At 39.8% G+C, this 21,528-nt stretch overlaps 1 protein-coding gene across 12 annotated transcripts in view; it reads right to left on the bottom strand.

Annotated features, from left to right (window-relative positions):
* Positions 1–4,944: 4,944 nt before the first annotated feature.
* The window catches only part of SFMBT1 (Scm like with four mbt domains 1), a 128,063-nt gene continuing 111,479 nt past the window's right edge, over positions 4,945–21,528 (bottom strand). For 11 of the 12 annotated variants that reach the window (XM_053219226.1, XM_053219220.1, XM_053219228.1 and 8 more), the window contains 9 exons: positions 20,301–20,343; positions 18,712–18,782; positions 13,258–13,397; positions 12,483–12,592; positions 11,580–11,755; positions 8,046–8,224; positions 7,617–7,862; positions 6,494–6,622; positions 4,945–5,615 (listed from right to left, as the gene is read on the bottom strand). In XM_053219226.1, the coding sequence (XP_053075201.1) occupies positions 5,475–5,615; positions 6,494–6,622; positions 7,617–7,862; positions 8,046–8,224; positions 11,580–11,755; positions 12,483–12,592; positions 13,258–13,397; positions 18,712–18,782; positions 20,301–20,343 (1,235 nt within the window). In that variant the 3' untranslated portion in view covers positions 4,945–5,474. The remainder of the gene's footprint in view (positions 5,616–6,493; positions 6,623–7,616; positions 7,863–8,045; positions 8,225–11,579; positions 11,756–12,482; positions 12,593–13,257; positions 13,398–18,711; positions 18,783–20,300; positions 20,344–21,528) is intronic. The other variant, XM_027038953.2, reaches the window with a different exon arrangement.

The following is a 21,528-nucleotide window of genomic DNA, read 5'->3' as shown; positions in this document are numbered from 1 at the left end:
TACAAAAAAAAAAAACCCACGCAAAATATTAATCCAAAATAGTTATTTTTTAATCCCTTGAAGTTATACCCATCAAACTTGATGGGAATTATTTTAATAGGTATTCTTGTGCATATTTCTCCTTAATTATACTTTATCCTCAACTCATAGCTTTTAAAATTAAGAGAAAAACAGCAAGCAGGAAGGATACAATGCAATATGCATTTTGTTTTGTTCCAAACAAGCAGCTTAAAAAAAAAAAAAGGGTAGCATACAATAAACAAAGTGCATCAGTTCCAACAAGTTAGTATTAGAAAGAGGCCTAAGGAGAGGACTGGAACCAGCCAGAAGTCCCACCCTGGCAGGCCTCTGATTGTCTTTAGAGAATATTCAACCAAAAAAAGAAAGGAAGAAGGGAAGAGGAAAATAAATGAGCACTTTAAAATCTCAAAAGAAACATTCGAACTACACTTCCTTAGAGACTTCTTGCAAAAGGAGATAAGGAACTGTCCAGTTTTAATTCTGTCTCAACTTTGTAGGGGCCCTTTAGTCATCTGCTTTGTGACTTGATTTTACCCCTAAAGCCTGTCCTCGTCCTTCTTCAAGCGCTATTTGCCCACCTCCATTTGGCCAAGCTAAGCACGCAGTTAGGTTGACTAAACCACGTAGAAACCTCAGGACTGAGCTTCCACACACTGTGAGAACAGGCACCATCAGCAATGGTGGCATCATTTCACTGGTCAGTATCATCCTTTGTCCCCCAAAATAGTCAGAGACCCTTGCCTCCCATGGCTCAGGGTCCACACTTGACTGCTGGTGTTGAGGACTTGTCCGGCAAGGCTGTAGATTGTTTTCCTTTTAAAACCGTCCTTTGTGATAGGCCATAGCACCAGGACAGACCAGACCCAAACAGTGTGTTAAGTCAGAAAAGACATAAGTAGGGAGGGAGTTTTAGGCCTATTTCTCCATTTCCCCCCTCTCCTAGTTTTGCTGGTTCTTGTGAAAAATCCAAGAGTTCTGAAACACCAGAAGCAAGAAAACCTCCAGTGCATTTAGTGCTCACCACCTTTTCTATACCTTTACCCCGAAGGCTGCCCTCAGAAATAAGGCTACTTATGTGGTCTGGAAAAGTACAGAGGAAACCCCAAGTGGGAAAGCTTGGAACCAGATCCACATGCACTGGGCTTTGAGTTTAGAACTCTTCTGCAAAAACTCCAAGTTCACAGGTGGCTTACTTGGATAGATTCAAATTTCCAAAGTATGTAAATTCTCACACAAGGGGTAAGAATCATAAAATTCACTAACAGAACATTGTAAAGTGAATAAAGTCATGAAAGAATTATAACTGCATGAAAGGGGCTTTTTTTTTTTTTTTGGTTTTGCAGGAGGCTTTGTTCTACAGTTTCTGAGACAGCACCATGACCATAAAACATGGTTACTTACAGTGGACCCAGGACCAAGACATTCAAATTTTAAAAGTGGGTCCCTGGTTCCCACTAAGATTTATACTTCACTTGTTAGTAATCTCTTCTTCTCCCTTATTTTCATAAGGCCAAATGATAGCACAGAACACTTGAACTTATGCTTACACACACACACACACCCCTAGAATACAGGACCAGTGTTCAAACCAAGTACATGTTTCCACTGTTGAGACTAAGCTCCTAACATCTCTCTCAGAGCTGCTGTGGGTATCAATCAAACTAGTGAATGGTGTCTTAAATACAAGTCTTTGGTGATAGGTGCCAAGTAAATATAAGTGTCTGTGAGTTTTCCCCATGTTCCCATCTAGATAATTCTTGCCTACTGTTAACAATTCCCTGATGTTCTGTGTGTCCCCTAGAACTACTTTTTGGCTTGAGACAGGGGAATGGTTCTGAGTCCTACTCTACCTAAGGCCTCCTAAAGCTTTTAATCTGTATTCAGATGCCACATTAGTGACAGGATTAATACAAGAGTGAGTAAAATATATTCAAGTCCTCAGGAAGCTTTGGTCCAAGGCCCTCTCTCTCACAGTGAGAATAATTTTACTTCCAGGAGAAGAGGCATATAAAGGCCAAGTTCTGAATTGGTTTTCCACATCTGCCTCTATCGTAATTCAATAAACATTTACCAAGAAGCCCATCTCTTCCAGAGGTTGCTAGGTATCCTTCCCTGACCTCATGTATCTACAACATAGATGCTGAGAGCCACCTACATTGCTAAAGAAAGGCAGATAAGTAAAGCCCCATTAAATGCATCCCCTGCATTAGACACCTCAACTCTCCTTCAAATGAGAAGGATGAGGGCAGTTTACAAAGGAAAATAGCACAGTTCCCAGAAGCCCACAAAATATAGTCAAAATGTTACAGCAAATCTTCACGTGCAATGAAAGATTTCCCTAACACACTAACATGGGCTAATAGTGGTCAGTCAACTTCAAGTTCCAGGGGGCTGATATAAGTCCATTCACCTGTTTCCAAGCTTGTTAATTCAGGATCAAAAAGTGGATCATGGAAAACTTTCTGACCTCAGGCAGCTATGGGGCCAGCTGAAGGTGAAATTCAGACAAATGCAGCCCCTCACAATGTGCCTCTCATAAATTTAAGAGGTTGATACCTTTAAAAAACAAAGTTCATGTACCATGTACCTATGTGCAATATACAAACATCTTATCCCAACATGGTGAGTTATTATCAGGTTTAAAATCTGTGTTTCAGAATCACAGGAATCAGACTGTCAATGTTGTCCAGCCAAGCCCCAGCAGCTTTATAAGGGAAATGGAGTCTAAATTTTATACATTAGAAAAAAAAAAAAGCCCTGGACCAAATTCCCAAACAATTATCCTCTCTCATTTGATATCTGGGAGTGGGGCAGGGGTATATAATTCTCTTTAATGAGGTTGCCTGAGAAACTATATCTCACTATGAGGAACACAAGAAACATTAAGGGAAACCCAACTTCGAGTCAGCTTCTCTCTAAGACAAAGCTGAGCCTGAATAATCATGGTATAGACAGACAAGCCGGCTGAGCCCGGACTACATCCAGATCCAAGACTACTCAGGGCCGTGAGTTTCACCTTTCCAGGGGCTTTGCCCCCCTTTCATCTATGGTTTCTGGAGAAGGCAAAGAGAGACAATATAACATATTCATTGTTGAATTTGGTAAATTCCCTCTCATAGGAAGTAAATCTCATTTCCCTAAATAAAACAACATTGTTAATTAAGTCGATTTTTTTTCCATTGATCTTCTTTAAGGAACCCCCTTTGCCTTAGTGCCTTAACTGCTGAGCTCTCCAGAAATTTAATTGTGTAAGGTACACCTCCCTCCCCCAATTCTACTTTATACTAATTGTTCCCAAGCATCTTATATATATATACATATATATATATATATATATACACATACATATATATATATATATATATATACATACATATATATATATATAAGATGCTTGGGAACAATTAGTGTGTGTGTATATATATATGTATATACACACTATATATATATATACACACATATATATAGTATATACATATATATACTATAATTGTTATATATATAACAATTAGTGTGTGTGTGTGTGTGTGTGTGTGTATATATATATATATATATATATATATATATATATATATATAAAAGTTTCTCTTCCATGGGCACAGAATTAATTACATTTTTTAAACTTGGATCTCTGAGTAAGTTCCAACATATTAATTTTTATTTAAATGAAGCTTCTTTCCAGGTCTACATGGTGCTAACCTAAGCAAAGAGTGGATGCTTTAATATATGATTTGGTTGGAGGCTTGAGTTAAGGTGGTTCATAAATGATCCAATGAAGATAGGGGTGCAGACCACAGAATGTCTGCCAATGTCTATAAACTGGTGTGGATGGGGGAGAGGAAGAAAAGCGAAGTATCACAGTCCGTTTAAATCTGTAACAGTATTACCTTATATTTGTATAGCTGTTGAGAATTTACTCAGTTTTGTAGTTTTAAAACATTTTTATATCCTGAAGATGAGTGATTAGGTTATAAATTTGTGGGTGACTAGGATAATTAAAAAACAAAACATTCAGCAATGCAAACCACTTAAAGGAAGCAATCTACGTGTGTGTGTTTCCTCATTCGTCTCAGCTGGAATGGTACAGCAAATGCCATTACTTAATAGTAGCTAGCAGTGCTGTCTTAAGTGAAAATTCGCCTGTAGTTTCATGTCAACTTGAGCCGGGCCAAGAGAAACACCGAAAAGAAAACCAAGTTGTTGAACTGCTGAGTGGGAACCTTCAGCTTGTAGATTACATGCCATTTAAAGGTTTAACCAAAAAGACATGTAAATGTGACTAGGCAAAGAGGTTTCCAGAATCCTTAACCACCTCTCAATCTTTGCGCAGCCACTGAGGATATGAGGACACAGTTTTACAGAAACTCCGTGCTCTGCATCACCCCCTGAAACATTTTTTCTCTTGTACTTCTACTCTATCTGCTGGAGACCCCAAGAAAGAAAGGGAGATGGGCTTACTGTAGGTCCAAGGAACACCTACTGATTTTTACCCAAAGTGAGGACTCTAGAAAGGAAACAGACAACTGTAGAGAAAAGTAAACATAAAATAAAAGCCACTGAAGTCCCTCTGAGAACTGACAGGAAGAGAGCAACTAAATGGAAATGCCCACAATCTCTGAGAGACCACCTAAAACCGGGAGCCCACGCTGGCTCCAGACAGGGAACAATGACAGTAGGGTTCTCACATCAGGTCAGGAACTGTGTAAGTGCTCGCATGTGATTTTTAAGCAGTGTTTTTTCCCCCCTCCAGGTTCTGTCATAGATTTAGTGTTCATGTTGCTTAAAAATGGCATCATACAAAAAACCTTATACATGGCTGTAAGCTCAATCATCAACAGAGGTAGTAAACAAAGGAACTCCTAAGAATAGCTTTTAAAATGGATCAAAGTGTGACTGTACATTCAAAACCCTAGAGCCACGTAATCATCCCCAAAATGAACTGTTTTAATTTAAAAAAGCTTAAAAACACAATGACAATGAAGCACTGATGTGCCTTAGGCACAGTCCCAAATCAGTGCTGACTTAAAGCTATGTCCTCTCTTTCCAAGAAAGGGAAAGCAGAGAACAAAGTTCACTCTACAATGGGAAGGAACAGAACAAAAAGAAAACAACCATAAGGATGCTTTCCAGCAGCCTAGATTATTCTTTGTTTTCAGGCCACACCACTGGAAATGCTTATTCTTCTTACAGGAGTCTTTTCTTCACAACCTTTATTTTTTTTAAAACTGCAATCTGCTGACCAACAGATGCCCACATTTCCACTGGCAGGAGAGCCACTTCTGTGCAGTGTTTGCTTCCTCAGTGTGGGTCCTCCTTCCCTGAAAGTGCAAAGAGAGCAAGCCGACGTCTGCAGGGCCCGGAGCCCCAGGACCGTGTCAGCGCCACTTGTAGAGTGGGGAGAAGGATTCGCTGCATTTGTGCTTCAAAGACACAGCTCACTTTGGTTGTCCTTCTCAGTTGGCAAACTGCTCATAGAAAGCAAACTTGATCCTCTCTATGTGATGGCAAAGTTTGATGGCAGGGCCCAATTTTAAGTCCATGCATTCTTGAACAGTGGGAAGGGTAAGGAGCAATAGGGCCTGTCCATCAATTTCCTGTTAAGGCATAAAATACAAATTATCTATGATGTGCACATGGATGGCAGCTCCATCAAGTCAGCCCCTTGTTCACTTTGGCTTGTGTCAAAATCAGAGTCCCTGTGCTTTCCTTTATAATTTTTCCCCTTTAAACAAGTATCACACAGTTTCTCCTAAGTGCCCCTCACAGTCCTCCATACTAATGAGTCTTCAGAATTAATGACAAACTTTTACCAAGGATAAGAAACCATTCTACACTTTTTGCTCTGCAGAAATTCAATAAACAAACTAGTTTTGTAACTGGCAACTAGATGTGCCAAAGAAACATCTCTTTAGAGAACTCTTTCTAAAACTGAAAGAAAATATTAATTATAAATTTCAACATTTTCCTACTCTGTAACATTCATAAAAGGCTGATGAGCTCTTCAAACATGTTCAGTTTGGAATCTCCCCAATTATCCAAACAAAATTTAATTTAGTATTTATTTAAGGTCACAGATTATTCGTTTCAGAAAACTTGCCTCCAAACTGATCACCACTTTAGATTCTAACACATTATAGATGTTAATTATTTTTAAAAACAAGCAAGTCATTCTTTTGGAAAAGAACAGCACAATTAAGCATGGCATGCTTGATTTTAAGCCATTTAAACATTTGGGGGATGGAAACAAAGTCTTAGGAAAAATGGCAATGCAATGATAATCTGCTTCAACTGTGGAACAAGTCAGCTCAATAGCCTTTTAAAATCATCTTTCTACTACTCGTAAAAGAGGAAATACATTTCTTTCCTTTTGGATAGAAATATTTTTCTTCCGACTTGTAAATAAATTGCTGTTACATCCATAGTCCTTTGCAAAAGAGACAAATTAATGAAAATCAAAGGTGTCTAAAATTACCTGGTCTAGAAATATTCTTGCTAATGGAGCACAGTCGGTGGATCTGATGAACCGAACAACATCTGCCACACTCCACTTCAGGGGGTTACTGTCCAGATGAAGCCTTTCAGCAACTTCAATCCTTATTTCCTTCAGTCCCCATAACAAAAGCAAACCAAAAGATGTCAGAGCTATTTTATTCTAAAAAAAAAAAAAGTCTCTCTATAGACATCCATAACCCTTTGAGGCAAGATTTAAAGTGGTTTTAGGGCATGAATTCTCCCAGCAAAGATGGCCAAGGTCCATATACGTTAGGTATTCAGGAAATATCTGTCTTTGATAATAAGAAATACCAATGGGGAAGAATTTATCTCGAAGTTTCAGCACAAATAATTTGGACAATTTAACAGAGAAAAATGGTTTTTAAATCTCCCATTTGTTCCTTGGTTTATTTCAACTCAGTCTCTGGTAGGGTGCTGAAGCAAATGGGATGCTACTTGGGAAGAGAGAAGGCTTAACTAAATCATAAGGAGAAATCATTTACTGCTTCAGTTCATGCAATACATTTAAAATACAGTTTTATTTTTTAATATATTTATTTTTAATTAATTAATTAATTAATTAATTAAGAGAGCGAGAGACAAGAGAGAGCGAGAGAGAGAGAATGAATATCCCAAGCAGGCTCCACACCATCAGCATGTAGCCCAATGTAGGGCTTGAACTCATGAACTGTGAGATCATGACCTGAGCCGAAACCAAGAGTCAGACACTGAACCACCCAGGTGCACCTACAACCCAGTTTTAAAACAGTAACTTAACTGCCATTCTTATAGTGTGTATGTTATATAATATGCATATATGTGTATGTTAAATACACCAAACAAAATAGTTTAACAAGAATCAAAAGGATAAATAACTTATTTCTACAGGACCATATATATTATTAAAAAAAAAAAAGGGCAGTTTTCCCTAAACTAAATGACAGGCTACTACAGATAAATTAGCAATGAAACTTTTTTTGTTTTTTTTTGACTTAAAATAAGCAGCCACTGAAATAAATGGAATGACAACATCATTAACAATCATTTCTCAGAGGGCAAGTCTAGAGAGAGAAAAAAATGACAGTGCATTTTAAAAATGGTACCTTTGGTGAAGGAGGTTTATTCTCATCATCAGAAAATGAAAAAGTGCGAAGCTCCCTTTTTCTCCGTTGTCTGTCTGGAGGCAGCGATGTCGATATCTCACTTTGGGTGGGAGAGGAAGAGCATGACTTTTTTTCGGACGTTTCTGACTCTTCCTGTAGCTCATCCTGTTGCTCAGATGTACTGCCCTCACTTAGGGAATCATCATCGCCTTCATCTGGATCATCCTCATCTTCACCTCCACTTCCCTAGAGGAAATGGAGAGAAAAGTCTCACTGAAATTCAAGACAAACCAGCTCTCAGGTCACAAAACCACCTTCTATTGAGCAGGGATCTGAGTTAGAGAGGCCTGCAGGTGTTCCTTCTGTGTCTGGACTACAGAGCAGGAAATCTCGGCTTCTAGACAAGACGGTACCTCACAGATCTCATACCTGGGGCGAGCCTGCTGGGGTGTTATCAACAGATGCAGAGGAGCGTTTCTTCTTATGGACAAAAACATTTTTCCGTCTCTTCCTTCTCTTACTGGCTTTTTTCAGGGCACATGCTAAGTTACTATGCCCACCAGGTGGCCTTCCGATTCTTTTATTTTTCTTCTTTCCATAATAGTGTGCTAAATGTGAATGACAAAGAAAAATGAGACAACTTCATGACTTCTGTACACCTCGCACTGCAAGAGATTCTACTAGCACAGCAGAAAACAGGTACAGTGTATTTGATTAAGGTTAAACTCCATCCTGTGGAGTAATCTCATCTGTCCAGATCTTAAATGTACAGTATAATTAGTACCAACAAATGCATAAACCTGAATTAACCTTCCCCCTATGAAGATACAGAATGTCTCCATCAACCTAGGAAGTCCCCAGGGTCCCTTCCCAGTCAGTCCCCCTCACCAGAAGCAACCACAACTGTATTCTAATTTCTGTTGGTATAGATTAGTTTTGCCTCATCTATGGAACCATTCAGTAGATACTTTTGGGACAAGGTTTCTTTCACTCAGCATAATGTTCCTCAGTTTCACCTATGCTGCAGTACGTATAAATAGTTCATTCTCTTCTATTGATGAACAGCATTCCATTGTATAGAATATACCAGTTTAACTATTCTCCTGTTGACAGGCATCTTGGCTGTTCCCAGGTTTTGGCTGTTATTATGTGGCAATGAACATTCTTGTACAGGCTTTTGGTGGGCATGTTTTCACTTTCCTGGAGTAAAACTGCTGGACCATACCATAGATGTATGGAACTGCCAGTTTTCTAAAAGGGTTGCATAATTTGACATCCCAACCAGCAATGTATGAGTTGCTCTACACCTCTGCCAACTTGAAGGACTGTCAAATCTTTTTCATTTTAGCCAATCTAGTGGATGTGCAGTAATTTCTCATTATAGATTAGATCTGCATCTCCCCGGACGAAAGGTATTGGCATGTTTTCATGTGCTTATTGGCCATGTGTGTATCTTTTTTGTGAAGTGCCTATTCAAGCCTTTTATTCATTTTTAGAATGGTTTTCTCTTTTTGCTTCTTTTTTATTGAGATATAATTCATGATATAAAATCCATCATTTTAAAGTGTACATATTCAGTGATTTTTAGTATATTCAGTATGTTGTGTGACAATCACCACTATCTAATTCCAGAACATTTTCTTTTTAATTTTTAAAAAATTGAGGTAAAAGTCGCATACAATTAACCTATGTTCAAATGCACAATTGGTGGTATTTAGCTTATTCACAATGTCGTACAACCACCAGCTTTCTGTTGCTGCCACACTTCTCTTACTACTGAGTTGTGGGAGTATTTGCTCTATTCTGGAGAGGAATTCTCTGAGAAGTTTTTAATTTTGGTGATTTCTTCCTTTATGTTAGTGCATCCTCTCTAAGAAATCTCTCCTTACCCCAGGATCTTGAGGCTATCTTATTTTCTTCTAGAAACTTTATAGTTTTAGCTTTTTACATTAGGTCTGTGATACACCTTGAATTAGTTTTCATATACAGTGAGGTAGGGGCCAAGGAGTTTTGTTCTTGTTTTTTTGATTTGGAAATCTAATTGTACCAGTACCATTTGTTGAGAGAATTCCCCTTCCCTGTTACATTTTTCATCTTTGCTGAAAATCATTTAACCACATAAAATTGGGTCTATATGTGGGCTCTCTGTTCTGTCCCATCACTGTGTGTAACTATTTAATCAATACCCCACTACTGATAACTAAACCTTTATGGTAAAACTTGAAGTCAGAGTAAGTTCTCCAACTTTATTCTTCTTTTTCAGGATTGTTTTGGCTATTCTAGATCCTGTGCATTTTCATATAAATTTTAGAATACAAAGACAATTCCAAAAATGAACCATATATATTCTAATTTTAAATTATGTATGTTACCTATTAAAGTAGTAACAAAATAGAATGTAATTTTTTGTAAAAAATGAATTCTAAGGTATATAAATCCATTTGGTATCACTCAAATTACTAACTGGGAAAAATTATAAACACTCTCTCCAAAGTCTAGGCTTATATCATTACGAAAAATAAATTTAGACAAAAAGCATAATAAAATCCACATATCTTCCATAAGCTCAAAGTGACATACATGTATTTAGAGAACAGATATATTTCACTTAGATACTAATACCTGCAATATGCTAAACTTAGTGCTGAATTTGACACAATAATAAGCTAAGACAATCCCTGCTTTTTAGTCCAACAAATATAAATAGAAACGACAAAGTTAGGCTCCTATATGACTTTGTGATTCAAACATTGATTAGCAAGCTCATCATGCTAAATGACCTCAGCTCAGCAGCATCAAACACAGTGTCTCGGAGCTCGCTGGAAAAGCAGACACATTTAGATCCCAGATACCCACAGACCTGATGAATCAGAACTTTCATTTTAACAAGATCCTCCGCTGATCTGCATGCATGATAAAGCTTAAGAGGCACAGGATTAGAGGTCCCTAAAAGAAATCTTCAAATTTAACAAGGTAAAATCTTCCTCTGTATTAAGTCTCCCAAGTGACATCAGGGCTTGTAAAATTTAAGAAAGGGTAGGATCAGAATTTTGTTTTTGGGCAACAATGCCGTGACAAGGCTCCAAATTGGAAATTTCATCTTGTATGACTTTTTTTTTTTTTTTTTTTTTTTGGGTGCAGTTTCACATGGGAGAAGATAAGCAATGAGAGGGAACAGGTGTTGTTTTGACAGTTCTGAGTGAGGCCCGCAGCCACCTCCTCTCCTGTTATTGATGCCTCCCAACCACCCAAGCTTCTGTGCTGCTCCTGGCAGATGCGAGGCACGCTCTGGCTGCCCCCTGCCTGGAGCACTCTCACCCTGCGGTCTACGTAGCTGGCTCTCTTGCTTCCTTTGGCTTGACACCTTGCATGAAGACCTCTCTAGCCATCTGTGAACAGCAACCCACCCTAGCCTTCCTCACACCCCTACTTCGCTTAAGTTGCTTCGCTTTTCTCCACGGTACCTATCTCTATTTGTTCACTTGTTTATTATCTATCTCCCACATTAAAATGTAAACTCAATGAGGACAGGAATTTTCTTTTTCTTTACTGTAGCATCCCGATCTCAGTGCTAGAACAGTGGTGGCACACAGTAGACACATAATAAATACTTGCACACTGTATGAATGAATCACATATCCTATTCAATGCAACAGCTAATTTATATACATACTGTATGTGAAAGTTAGCAAACTTGGGCTTGTGGGCCAAATCTGGTTCATGGCCTCGAGCTAAAAATGGCTTTTCCATCTTTAAAAGTGTTTTTTAAAAAGTAAAAATAAAACTGAGAAGAATATGCAATAGAGATCATCTGACCAACAGCCTAAAATATTCATTATCTGGCCCTTTACAGAAACAGTTTGCATACCTCTGCTATAGGTGAAGGTCTGCAAAATAAAAACTTTCCAAGATATAAAGTATGGCCAGCTGTTATAGTTAACAAGTTTGAAAAACCTGACTCACTATATTTGGTCTTTGTAAGCACAGAGCAGTTCTCAGAACACTTGTCCAGAACCATCCGTGGGCCGAAGAGATTAGGACAGCACTCCAGTTTGATGCAGGTTTGCCGGCAGAACTCGGTCACCCGGTCCGCTGTCTTCACTACCTCAACAGTAGCCCGGTAACTCTTTCCTTTGTATCTGCCGTGGAAGATGCCAGACACAAAGTTTACTGGGCTAGTGATTACCCAGAAAAAAATCAAGTGCATTCAAAGACCTGAAAAATATCTTTGCTTTTCAGAAGAGTCTATGCCCTTTATAGTCTGAGGATTCTGAATATGGGTTTATGCATATTGTACTTAAATCAAATTTATCACTTAAGTAGCTATGACAGCTAAGCACTGAATTTTTATAGTAGCAAATAAGACTCTTGTTTTCTAGTTCCTCAGTTTAAGGTTTTCACATAGGTGCTCCTACACTAACTACTAAAAGCAAAGTGACTTCTAGGAAGTCTTTCTTTACCCTTGGGCAGTGATCCTCAGAGTGTGGTCATGGACCAGGTTGACCTGCTAACTGTCCCCCATCCATGCATGGCAAGACCAGGTCAGAAAACAAGAGCAAATGTTTTTAAACTTTCACAGTAATTTGCAAAAGTAATTTTATGGCTCTTAAATCTAAAAACAAATTATTTTTGCGTTCTATGTTCTTTCGATTTCCTATTTCTTACACCTCATTTTTACCGTATTTTATAACAGTGCTGGTCTACAACAGGATAGAAACTTAAAAAAGAAAACAAACCTGGTCCTTCACCACAAACAGTTGAAGAACTGTCTGAGGGAACATAACTACTCTAACATTATTCATGAAAGAAGGAATTCTATGGCCCATTAAAGACAAATAAGAATAAAGGGCAGAAAAGTCTACTCACTTGGCTTTTAGGACCTCCCCACATCCATGCCACACAGAGTCTTTGTCTAGCTGCAGCTCCCGAAGGACACGACTGGGTTTATAGGCTGCATTGATAAGTAAAGTGAGGACCTGTGCTCCGTTTTTAAAGCCGAAATACGGGTTGGGAATGAGAAAAGCAGACCATTAGAATCTTGCTATCCCCCAGAATGTTATTTAGGAGATCACACTCTCTTAGACCTTCAAAACATTATTATGGTCAGGAAGAAATAGGCACCATGAATTAAAAACTACTCTGGCATATGCTTCTAAATCCTTTGCCAGTCATGGTATACACAGAAGCTCGGCCTCCCCAGACCCTGCCCTGCCATCCCACAGACTAAAAATCCCAACAGTCTTTTTAGATGTTGTGCGCAGCGCGCGGCGGCTGGCTGGAAAGCTCAGGAGGTACAGCCGGCGAGCAGCTGTCTCATGGTCCCTGTGAGTGCCACACAGCCTCTGACTCCCAGACGATGCCCCTGCTCATCCTTGCACAGCGCTCAGGTGGCCTCTGACAAAAGACCTGTCTATGCTGGCAGAGGTGAACCTGCTGCTGTATGTGGAGAAATGCTTAGGTGATATTCCCTCGGAAGCAAAAGTAATGATGTGTCTGGTTTGTGGAACAATACATAAAAAGAGTGAGCTGCTTCCAATAACCCCAGAGTTGCCACATTTATGGAGGGCGGACTCCTGTGTACACGAGTCTCTGAGGCTGCTGTGAAATCCCCAAGTTCTCTAGCCCGAGGCAAGAATCTCACCTCTCTGAGGACTAGAACACAGTTCCCAGGTCCTACACATTGAGGCAGCTCAGCGATTCTTCCTTTGTTCAGATATGGCCCTGAGAAGCAACGGTGGTTGAAGTATATCTTTGGACAGCAGTATTTTCCATTGATCATAACTGGGGAGTGAAGAGAAATGAATGTTTACAATGGTAATTTTCCACTCTGTCTTTCCAAAATTGGGTTACTGGGGGTGGGGGGGGGGAGGGAACAAGCTTATCCACCATTACATATTCTGAAGCTTAGGGTTGTCTGAGTGTGCCTTGAAATGCCTTATCCTTATGACAGCTCCATCGCGGAGCTTATCCCTCTGCCCACATCAAGCACCGACCTGAATTATCTGCAGATTACCTTCAGGGTTAATTCAACACTGTTCCAGAGTCCCACATGGCTATCAATAAAGGAAGTGAAGGACTGACTTTAAGAACCCATGGTGATTCTTGATGATCAGCTATTCAATAATCTATTTTGGAAAAGTTCTAGACAGCGATAGTGAATCTTTTCCAAAACTACAGTTTGTCCCCTTAAAACCCACCAAACTAGCATGTTGGCAATGTTCTTTCCATGAGGTGGATACCCTCCCATGTCTGGGACTCCTCAGAGGGCTGAAAGTGTACTATGAACACATCTCTAAGTTCTTTAAGTACCGTGGGGTCTAAGTGTGCCTAGAGACCCCTCTCTTCAACTATTTTTCTGTGTGAATGCTATACTTCAATGTAATGGTTTTTTATTCCCTCATCATGGTTGTCAATTCCGCTAATAAATAGGAGAGACTCAAAGACACTAGCGAATCTTCCTCTCCACATAAAACGGAGAGAAGCCCTGCTGATGGACACCGGTGGGGAAAGGGCACGTGAGCACTGCCCACTGCTGACGGGATCCTGAAGCACACAACGCTCCCTGCGGAACTAAGGATGTGGTCTTGGCACAGACATCAGTAGGTCTGTGCCCCCTTCTCCACCTGAACTATGCCACCCACATCCCCCTCTTCAGGATTAAGGCCCGTACGCTCCCCGCTGCTGGCAGTGTTGGCAGCTTATGGCTTTCAGCTGTAAGGCATCCCAGAATTACCCTCTGCCTACCCTCTCACTAGGAGGCACCCTGCCCAAAGTCCCACTCTATGTGAGTGGGCAGGGAGCAGCAGCCCACTTCTAACCACTGACCAAAGAGGGAGTACAAAGGTGTGGCCACCACCCCTTAATTAGGGACAACTCCAAGTGGCCACGCCAGCTAAAAGGCTCCCCCGCGGGCTGGAAGAAACTTCTGTTACATCCGCACTGCAACTCAACTTCTCCCTCTGCCCAATCCTGCTTCCTTTACCTTCCCGCACCCTGGAGTTGTTCCCAAAAAGCACTGCCCAGTGAAACTCCTGCATGCAAATACCAGTCTGACTGTTTCCAAGGTAACCAGAACAATGACAAAATGCAAACCAAAAAGAACATGGCTGAGGTCACTTGAGAAATATTAATGTCTTAATCCTAGAATTTTAGTAGACATTAGAATAGCCAGTAGTGCATCAAAATTAAAGAGTTACCTTACCTTTTGATACCAAATCAAAACCACAATGAGATATTACCTCATTAGAGATACCTGTTAGAATGGCTATTATCAAAAAGACAAATAAAAAGTGTGGGGGCACCGGGCTGGCTCAGTTGGTAGAGCATGCAACACTTGATCTTGGGGTTGTAAGTTCCAGCCCCACAAAGGGTATAGAAATCACTTAAAAATAAAATCTTAAAAAAATGAAAAGAAATAACAAGGGTTGACAAGGTGGTGGAGAAAAGAGAACACTGGTACACCATTAGAATGTAAGTTGGTACAGCCACTAGGAAAAAGCGTATCGAGGTTCCTCAAAAAGTTAAAAATTGAACTATCATATGATCCAGCAATTCCACTTTGGTTGGAATTTAACTGAAAGAAACAAAAATACTAACTTGAAAAGACATCTGCACCTACTGCTGCCATGTTCAGTGCAGCACTATTTACCACAGTCAAGGCAATGGAAGCAACCTAAGTGTCCACGGATAGATGAATGGACACAGAGTGGAATATTATTCAGCCATTTAAAAAAAGGAAGTCCTGGGACACCTGGGTGGCTCAGTCGGTTAAGCGACCAACTCTTGATTTTGGCTCGGATCATGATCAAGCCCCACATCAGGCTCTATGCTGACAGTGTGGAGCCTGCTTGAGATTTTCTCCCTCCCTCTACCCCTTCCCTGCTCATAAGCACGTGCGCTCTCTCTCAAAATAATTAAAAATGCAAAAAAAAGGAAGTCTTGCCATTTGTGACACCATGAACAGACCCTGAGTTCACTCCCTAAGTGAAATAATTCAGAAAAAGACAAATATCATATGATGTCACTTGAATGTGGGATCTAAACAACAACAACAACAACAAAGCCATAACTCACAGATACAGAGAACAGTCTGGTGGTTGCCAGAGCAGGGGCAGGGAGTGGGCGAAATAGGTGAAGGTGGCCAAAAGGTACAACCCTCCCGTTATAAAATATAAATAAGTCCTGGGGAATGTAATGTGCAGCATGGTGAGTGTAGTAATACTCCCATGTATTGTACATTTGCATGTTGCTAAGAGAGAAGATCTTAAAAGTTCTCATCACAAGAAAAAAAATGTATAATATGTGGTGGTAGGTATTAACTAGATTTTCTGTGATCATTTTGTAATATATGTAAATATCATATCACTATGTTGCACTGCTAAAACTAATATAATGTTATATGTCACTTTTATCTCAATAAAAAAGTGGGTAATTTTTAAAAAGATATTCACTAATGCTATTCTGCTGGGTACTCAAAAGATACCATTATGGTCAAGTAAGAGTTACCCTAGCAAGCAACAGAAGGATGATTCAACATTAGGAAAAAAAATCTACCACTGAAATGCACCACATTAATAAGCTTAGACAGAAAAATCATATGATCATCCAATGCTAAGGAAAAATTATTTTGTAAATGTGAGCATGTGTTTATGACCAAGGTTCCTAGAAAACCAGAAATAGAAAGGAACTTCTTTAGCAATTACATGCCAGTCACCTATTTAATAGGGAAAGATTAAATACCTTCCCTTTAATATTATGAATAGGGGTACCTGGGTGGCTCAGTTGGTTAAGCGTCCAACTTCAGCTCAGGTCATGGTCTCATGGGTCACAAGTTCAAGCCCCATGTTGGGCTCTGTGTGGACAGCTCAGAGCCTGGAGCCTACTTTGGATTCTGTGTCTCCCTCTCTCTCTGCCCCTCCCCCACTCATGCTCTGTCTCTCTCTCTCTCTTTCAAAAATAAACAAACATTAAAAAAAAAATCAAAAACAGTATTATGAAATAAAACAATAGTGCCACTATCACCAGGCCTGTTAAACACAGGGAAAAGTCGGGGCGCCTGGGTGGCTCAGCTGGTTAAGCGTTCGACTTTAGCTCAGGTTATGATCTCACGGTTTGTGAGTTCAAGCCCGGCCCCGGGCTCTGTGCTGACAGCTCAGAGCCTGCAGCCTACTTTGGATTCTGTGTCTCCTTCTCTCTCTGTCCCTCCCCCACTTGTACTCTGTCTCTCTCTGTCTCTCAAAAATAAATAAGTATAAAAAAAATAAAAAAAAAAAAACACAGGGAAAAGTCTCATAAGGAGCTATCAGAAAATAAAAGTAAGCAAGTATAGCAAACTGGTTATTATACTAAAGTTAATTACTTTTTTATGTGTAAGTGACATAATGAGAAGGCAGTGGGTGGAAGAGACAAAAGTGTGTGTTTTGAACCAAGAAAGATCCAAGTTGTATTTTTGACCCATCTATATTCATAAAGCTGTGTGGCCTCTCTGAGCTTTGATTTCTTTTCTAAGCATTTACTAAATACCATCCAAATGCATAATCTGTGCTAGAATACACACAGCCAAGATGCTAAGCACACAACAAGCAAAGGTGGAGCCAAGAACAATTCCAAGGAGAGACCCCCCTGACAACAGGCTTTGGCCTCCAGCAATGATTCTTGTTTCATTTATCAGGCATTGCGTCTGGGACAATCTGTTTTTCCAGCGCTGTTTTTTAATTGTGAAATATATACACACAACCTGTATCACAAAAAAGGTTTAAAGAACAATAAACATCTACCTCCCAACCACACAGCTTAAGAAAGTGCACTGCCTGGGGGCGCCTGGGTGGCTCAGGTCGGTTAAGCGTCTGACTTCCGCTCAGGTCAGGATCTCACAGTTCGTGAGTTTGAGCCTCGCGTCGGGCTCTGTGATGACAGCTCAGAGCCTGCTTCACGTTCCGTGTCTCCCTCTCTCTCTGCCCCTTCCCTGCTCATGCTCTGTCTCCCTCTGTCTCAAAAATAAATAAACATTAAAAAAAAATTAAAAAAAAAAAAAAAAAAAAAAAGAAAGTGCACTGCCTGGAAAGCCTCTGGTTCTTTATCTAAACTCAGGAACGAGAATATTGACCTCCAGCGACCTTGGCACCCAAGTGATCAGCAGAGAATAGTTATAAGTGGACAGAAATATCATCCCAGAGATAGTTATTAAACTAGATACATCTTGGACAATTATAAGTCTTTAAAGTCACAATTAAGAGAACCCTCGAGGCATCTGGATGGTTCAGTCGGTTAAGTGTCTGACTTTGGCTCAGGTCGTGATCTCACAGTTTGTGGGTTCGAGCACCGCCATCGGGGCTCTGTGCTGACAGCTCAGAGCCTGGAGCCTGCTTCAGATTCTGTCTCCGTCTCTCTCTGCCCCTCCCCCACTCGCACTCTTTCTCTCAAAAATAAACAAGCAAAAAAAATAAAATAAAATAAAGAGAACCCTCTATGGGGGTGCCTGGGTGGCTCAGTCGGTTAAGTGTCTGACTTCGGCTCAGGTCATGATCTCATGGTTTGTGAGGTCATCATGCTCTGCACTGACGGTGCAGAGCCTGCCTGTGATCCCCTCTCTCTGCCCCTCTCCCACTCTCTCTCAAAATAAATAAATAAACTTAAAAAAAAAAAAGGGCCCCCTCTATGAAGCTACATTTTGGGGGCACCTAGCTGGCTCAATCAGTAAAGCATGCAACTCTTGATCGCAGGGTTGTGAGTTCAAGCACCAGGCTGGGTGTAGCAATTACTTAAAAATAAAACCTTGGGGTGCCTGAGTGGCTCAGTTGGTCAAGCGCTTACTCTTGATTTCAGCTCAGGTCATGATCTCACAGTGGTGAGATCGAGCCCCGAGTCGGGCTCAGTGTGGAGCATGGAGCCTGCTTGGGATTCTCTGTCTCTGCCTCTCCCCTGCTCGTGCTTGCTCTCTCTCTCAAAATAAATAAAATTAAGAAATAAATTAATTAAAATCTTGAAAAAAAAAAAGTATGAAGCTACATCCTATAAATCAAATGTATTGTTTAAGATATAGCCCATTAAAAGAAAATAAAGGTCCACCTTTCCATAAGACTGCATACACTTATACCTGAGTCTGTAGAGTTCAGCTCCTGATTCTTCAGGCCCTCATGGACAGTCCTGGAGGATGGTATTCTGAGTCAAGATAACACAACAAAATAGTGAGATAATCCTTACGGTCAGTAAAGTTTGAGGGTTAGTTTCCTTAAAATCTAAGAAGAAAGCAAATGTGGCAGATTGCAAAATGTGTAACAGAAGGTGCTTCCCTGCTCATATTTTTTTTTTTAACAATTGTTTTTAAAACTATGTACATGGTTTAATGAGCCAACAGACAGTCTGCAGACAGTGCTGTAATACTTCATATTTAAATCAACTTTTTTTCATTCATGTGAACAACAAATTATAGAATTCCTTCTGGAATTCTCAAACCATAAGTAAATTGTTCATTTTTTTCAATAGTCAAAGAACAAACACATTTCTTACAAGGGTCTGTTTTCTTCTTTTATTAGTTTCAAAATTAAAGACAAATTATGTTTTACAAATCAGAGAATTATTCTATATGCACCAATCAATGAAAAAGGCTGATGTATCTTTTTGGGAATACTTTCTGACTAAAACTCTGGATCCGTCTTGGCAACTAAGTCAAGGAGAAGTCCGGGGCCGGATTTTTGACACTGCTATCTCACTTCTCTGCCTGGGACTGAAGTCTGTGGCCTTTCTCTCCACTTCTGCTGTCCGTTTTATTACTCACACCGCCACAGAAACAGCCATAACTTACAGAGAATCTGCTATAGATTGAATTGTGTCCCCTTAAAATTCACTTGTTGTGTCTCTTAGCCCCACTGTGACTGTGTCTGGAGATAGAATGCTTATGAGGTAAATAAAGGCAGGACTCTGATCTAGGAGGGCTGGCTCTCCCTTTCAGCTGGTGCCACCATGTGAGGATGCATGGGAAGCTGGCAGTCTGTAGGGAGAGCCAAGCCAGGAATGGAATCAGGCTGGCACTTTGATCTCGGACTTCCCAGCCTGCACAACTGGGAGAAAATAAATTTCTGTTGTTTGAGCCATCCAGTCCATGGTATTCTGTTATGGCAGCTTGAGCAAACTAATATAGACTTGAAAACCCAGCATCTGGAAACACGCATGTATGTGTATTTTTAAGGCACCACTAATTAAATAAATGCCTCCCAAAAGCTGTGTATGAAGGTATGCCTCAAAGGGTTCCCCAATGGGACACCAAGTCACCCCTTTGAGTGCACTTTTCTTATAGGGCTGCTGTCTTCCACCTCAAGGTTTTTTTCACTGTGACAAGTCATATCCTAATTTATAATTTCTGTTCTTCCATAACAAATAACAGCACAGAGATTCTATTTCCTCTCTTATTCAAATGCCTTCAGGCTTTAAAAGCCAAAGAAGACCCAACGGGGGGAACATCTTGAGAAGGCATTTTACCCTTTTGTATACAATGCCATTTTAGAGAACATATATGCTGTAAGGAAAAATATGTAACCTAACAGAAGCTGAATTAAAGAATTATGCTTCCACCTGAGAAAATAACACATGAGATATACTCTCTGAAATAGTGATTTCTTTTTCTAGATATTCTAATTTTCAAATGTCAATTATTTAAACATACTGTTATACTATTCTATTACTTACTGTTTTTCTGGTTGAACCACTGCAATTTTCCTCTGTTTCTGGACTGTAAGAAGAAAACAAAACTATAAATGTCAAGAAAAACAAACAGACAAAAGAACAGTCTCTATATGTATTAAGCTAACATTAGCACATTTAAAAACCTGGTCATTGTGTATATTTAACTAGTAAGTACTATGAATTAAGTGCTGATATGTCTGAATATCTAGACTGAGGCACATTTTCTGGGTACGAAGAGTCTTTACACAAAGACCAAAAATAATATTTTCAAGGCTCACAAGTCAGTTGACTCCTATGAATATTTTCTACACAGGAAAAGATATTCAAAAGAAAAACTGATTTTAGCAAGGATGCCAGGACCATTCAATGGGACAAGTACAGCCTTTCCAACAAATAGTGCTGGGAAAACTGACTACTCACAGTAATGAAGTTGGACTCTTACCTTACACCATATACAAAAATTAACTCCAAATGGATCAAAGACCTAAACATAAAGGTGAAAACTATAAAACTCTTAGAAGACAACATAGGGAAAATCTTTCATGACATCAGATTTGGCAATGATTTTCTAGAGATGACACCAAAAGCACAGGTGACAAAAGAAAAAATAAATTGGACTACATTAAGAGTTAAAACTCCTGTGCGTCGAGAGAGAGAGAAAAGGCAACCCACAGAATGGGGAGAAAATATTTGCAAGTCACATATCTGATAACGAAGGTATTAATATCTAGAATATGTAACAAAATCCTACAACTCAACAACAACACAACAACAAAAAACAATTAAAAAATGGGCAAAAGACTTGAACAGACATTCCTCCGAAGAAGATATACCAATGTCCGATAAGCACATGAAAAGATACTCAACATTGCTGATGATCAGGGAAGTACAACTCAAGACCCCAGTAAGATACCACCCTACATCTACCAGCATGGCTATTATAAAACACAAATAAAAAACTCAGAAAGTAACAAGGGTTGGGGTAGTGAGAAGAAAGGAGAATCCCCGTACACTGTGGGTGGGGATATAAGATGGTGCAGCCACTTCAGCAAACAGTCTAACAGTTCCTCAGAGTGTTAAACACAGAGTTATACTCGAGAAATGAAAACATGTGTCCACATAAAAACCTGTACACAAATGTTCACAGCTGCATTTTTCATAATGACTTAGGAACGGAAACCAACCCAAATGGCCACTGACTGATGCCTGGATAAAGAAAATGCGGCATATC

This window comes from Acinonyx jubatus, chromosome A2 (assembly GCF_027475565.1).
Source record: "Acinonyx jubatus isolate Ajub_Pintada_27869175 chromosome A2, VMU_Ajub_asm_v1.0, whole genome shotgun sequence".
Lineage (NCBI taxonomy): Eukaryota > Metazoa > Chordata > Mammalia > Carnivora > Felidae > Acinonyx > Acinonyx jubatus.
Note: the sequence above shows the minus strand (reverse complement) of the source record. Positions and strands in the feature narration are given on the sequence as shown.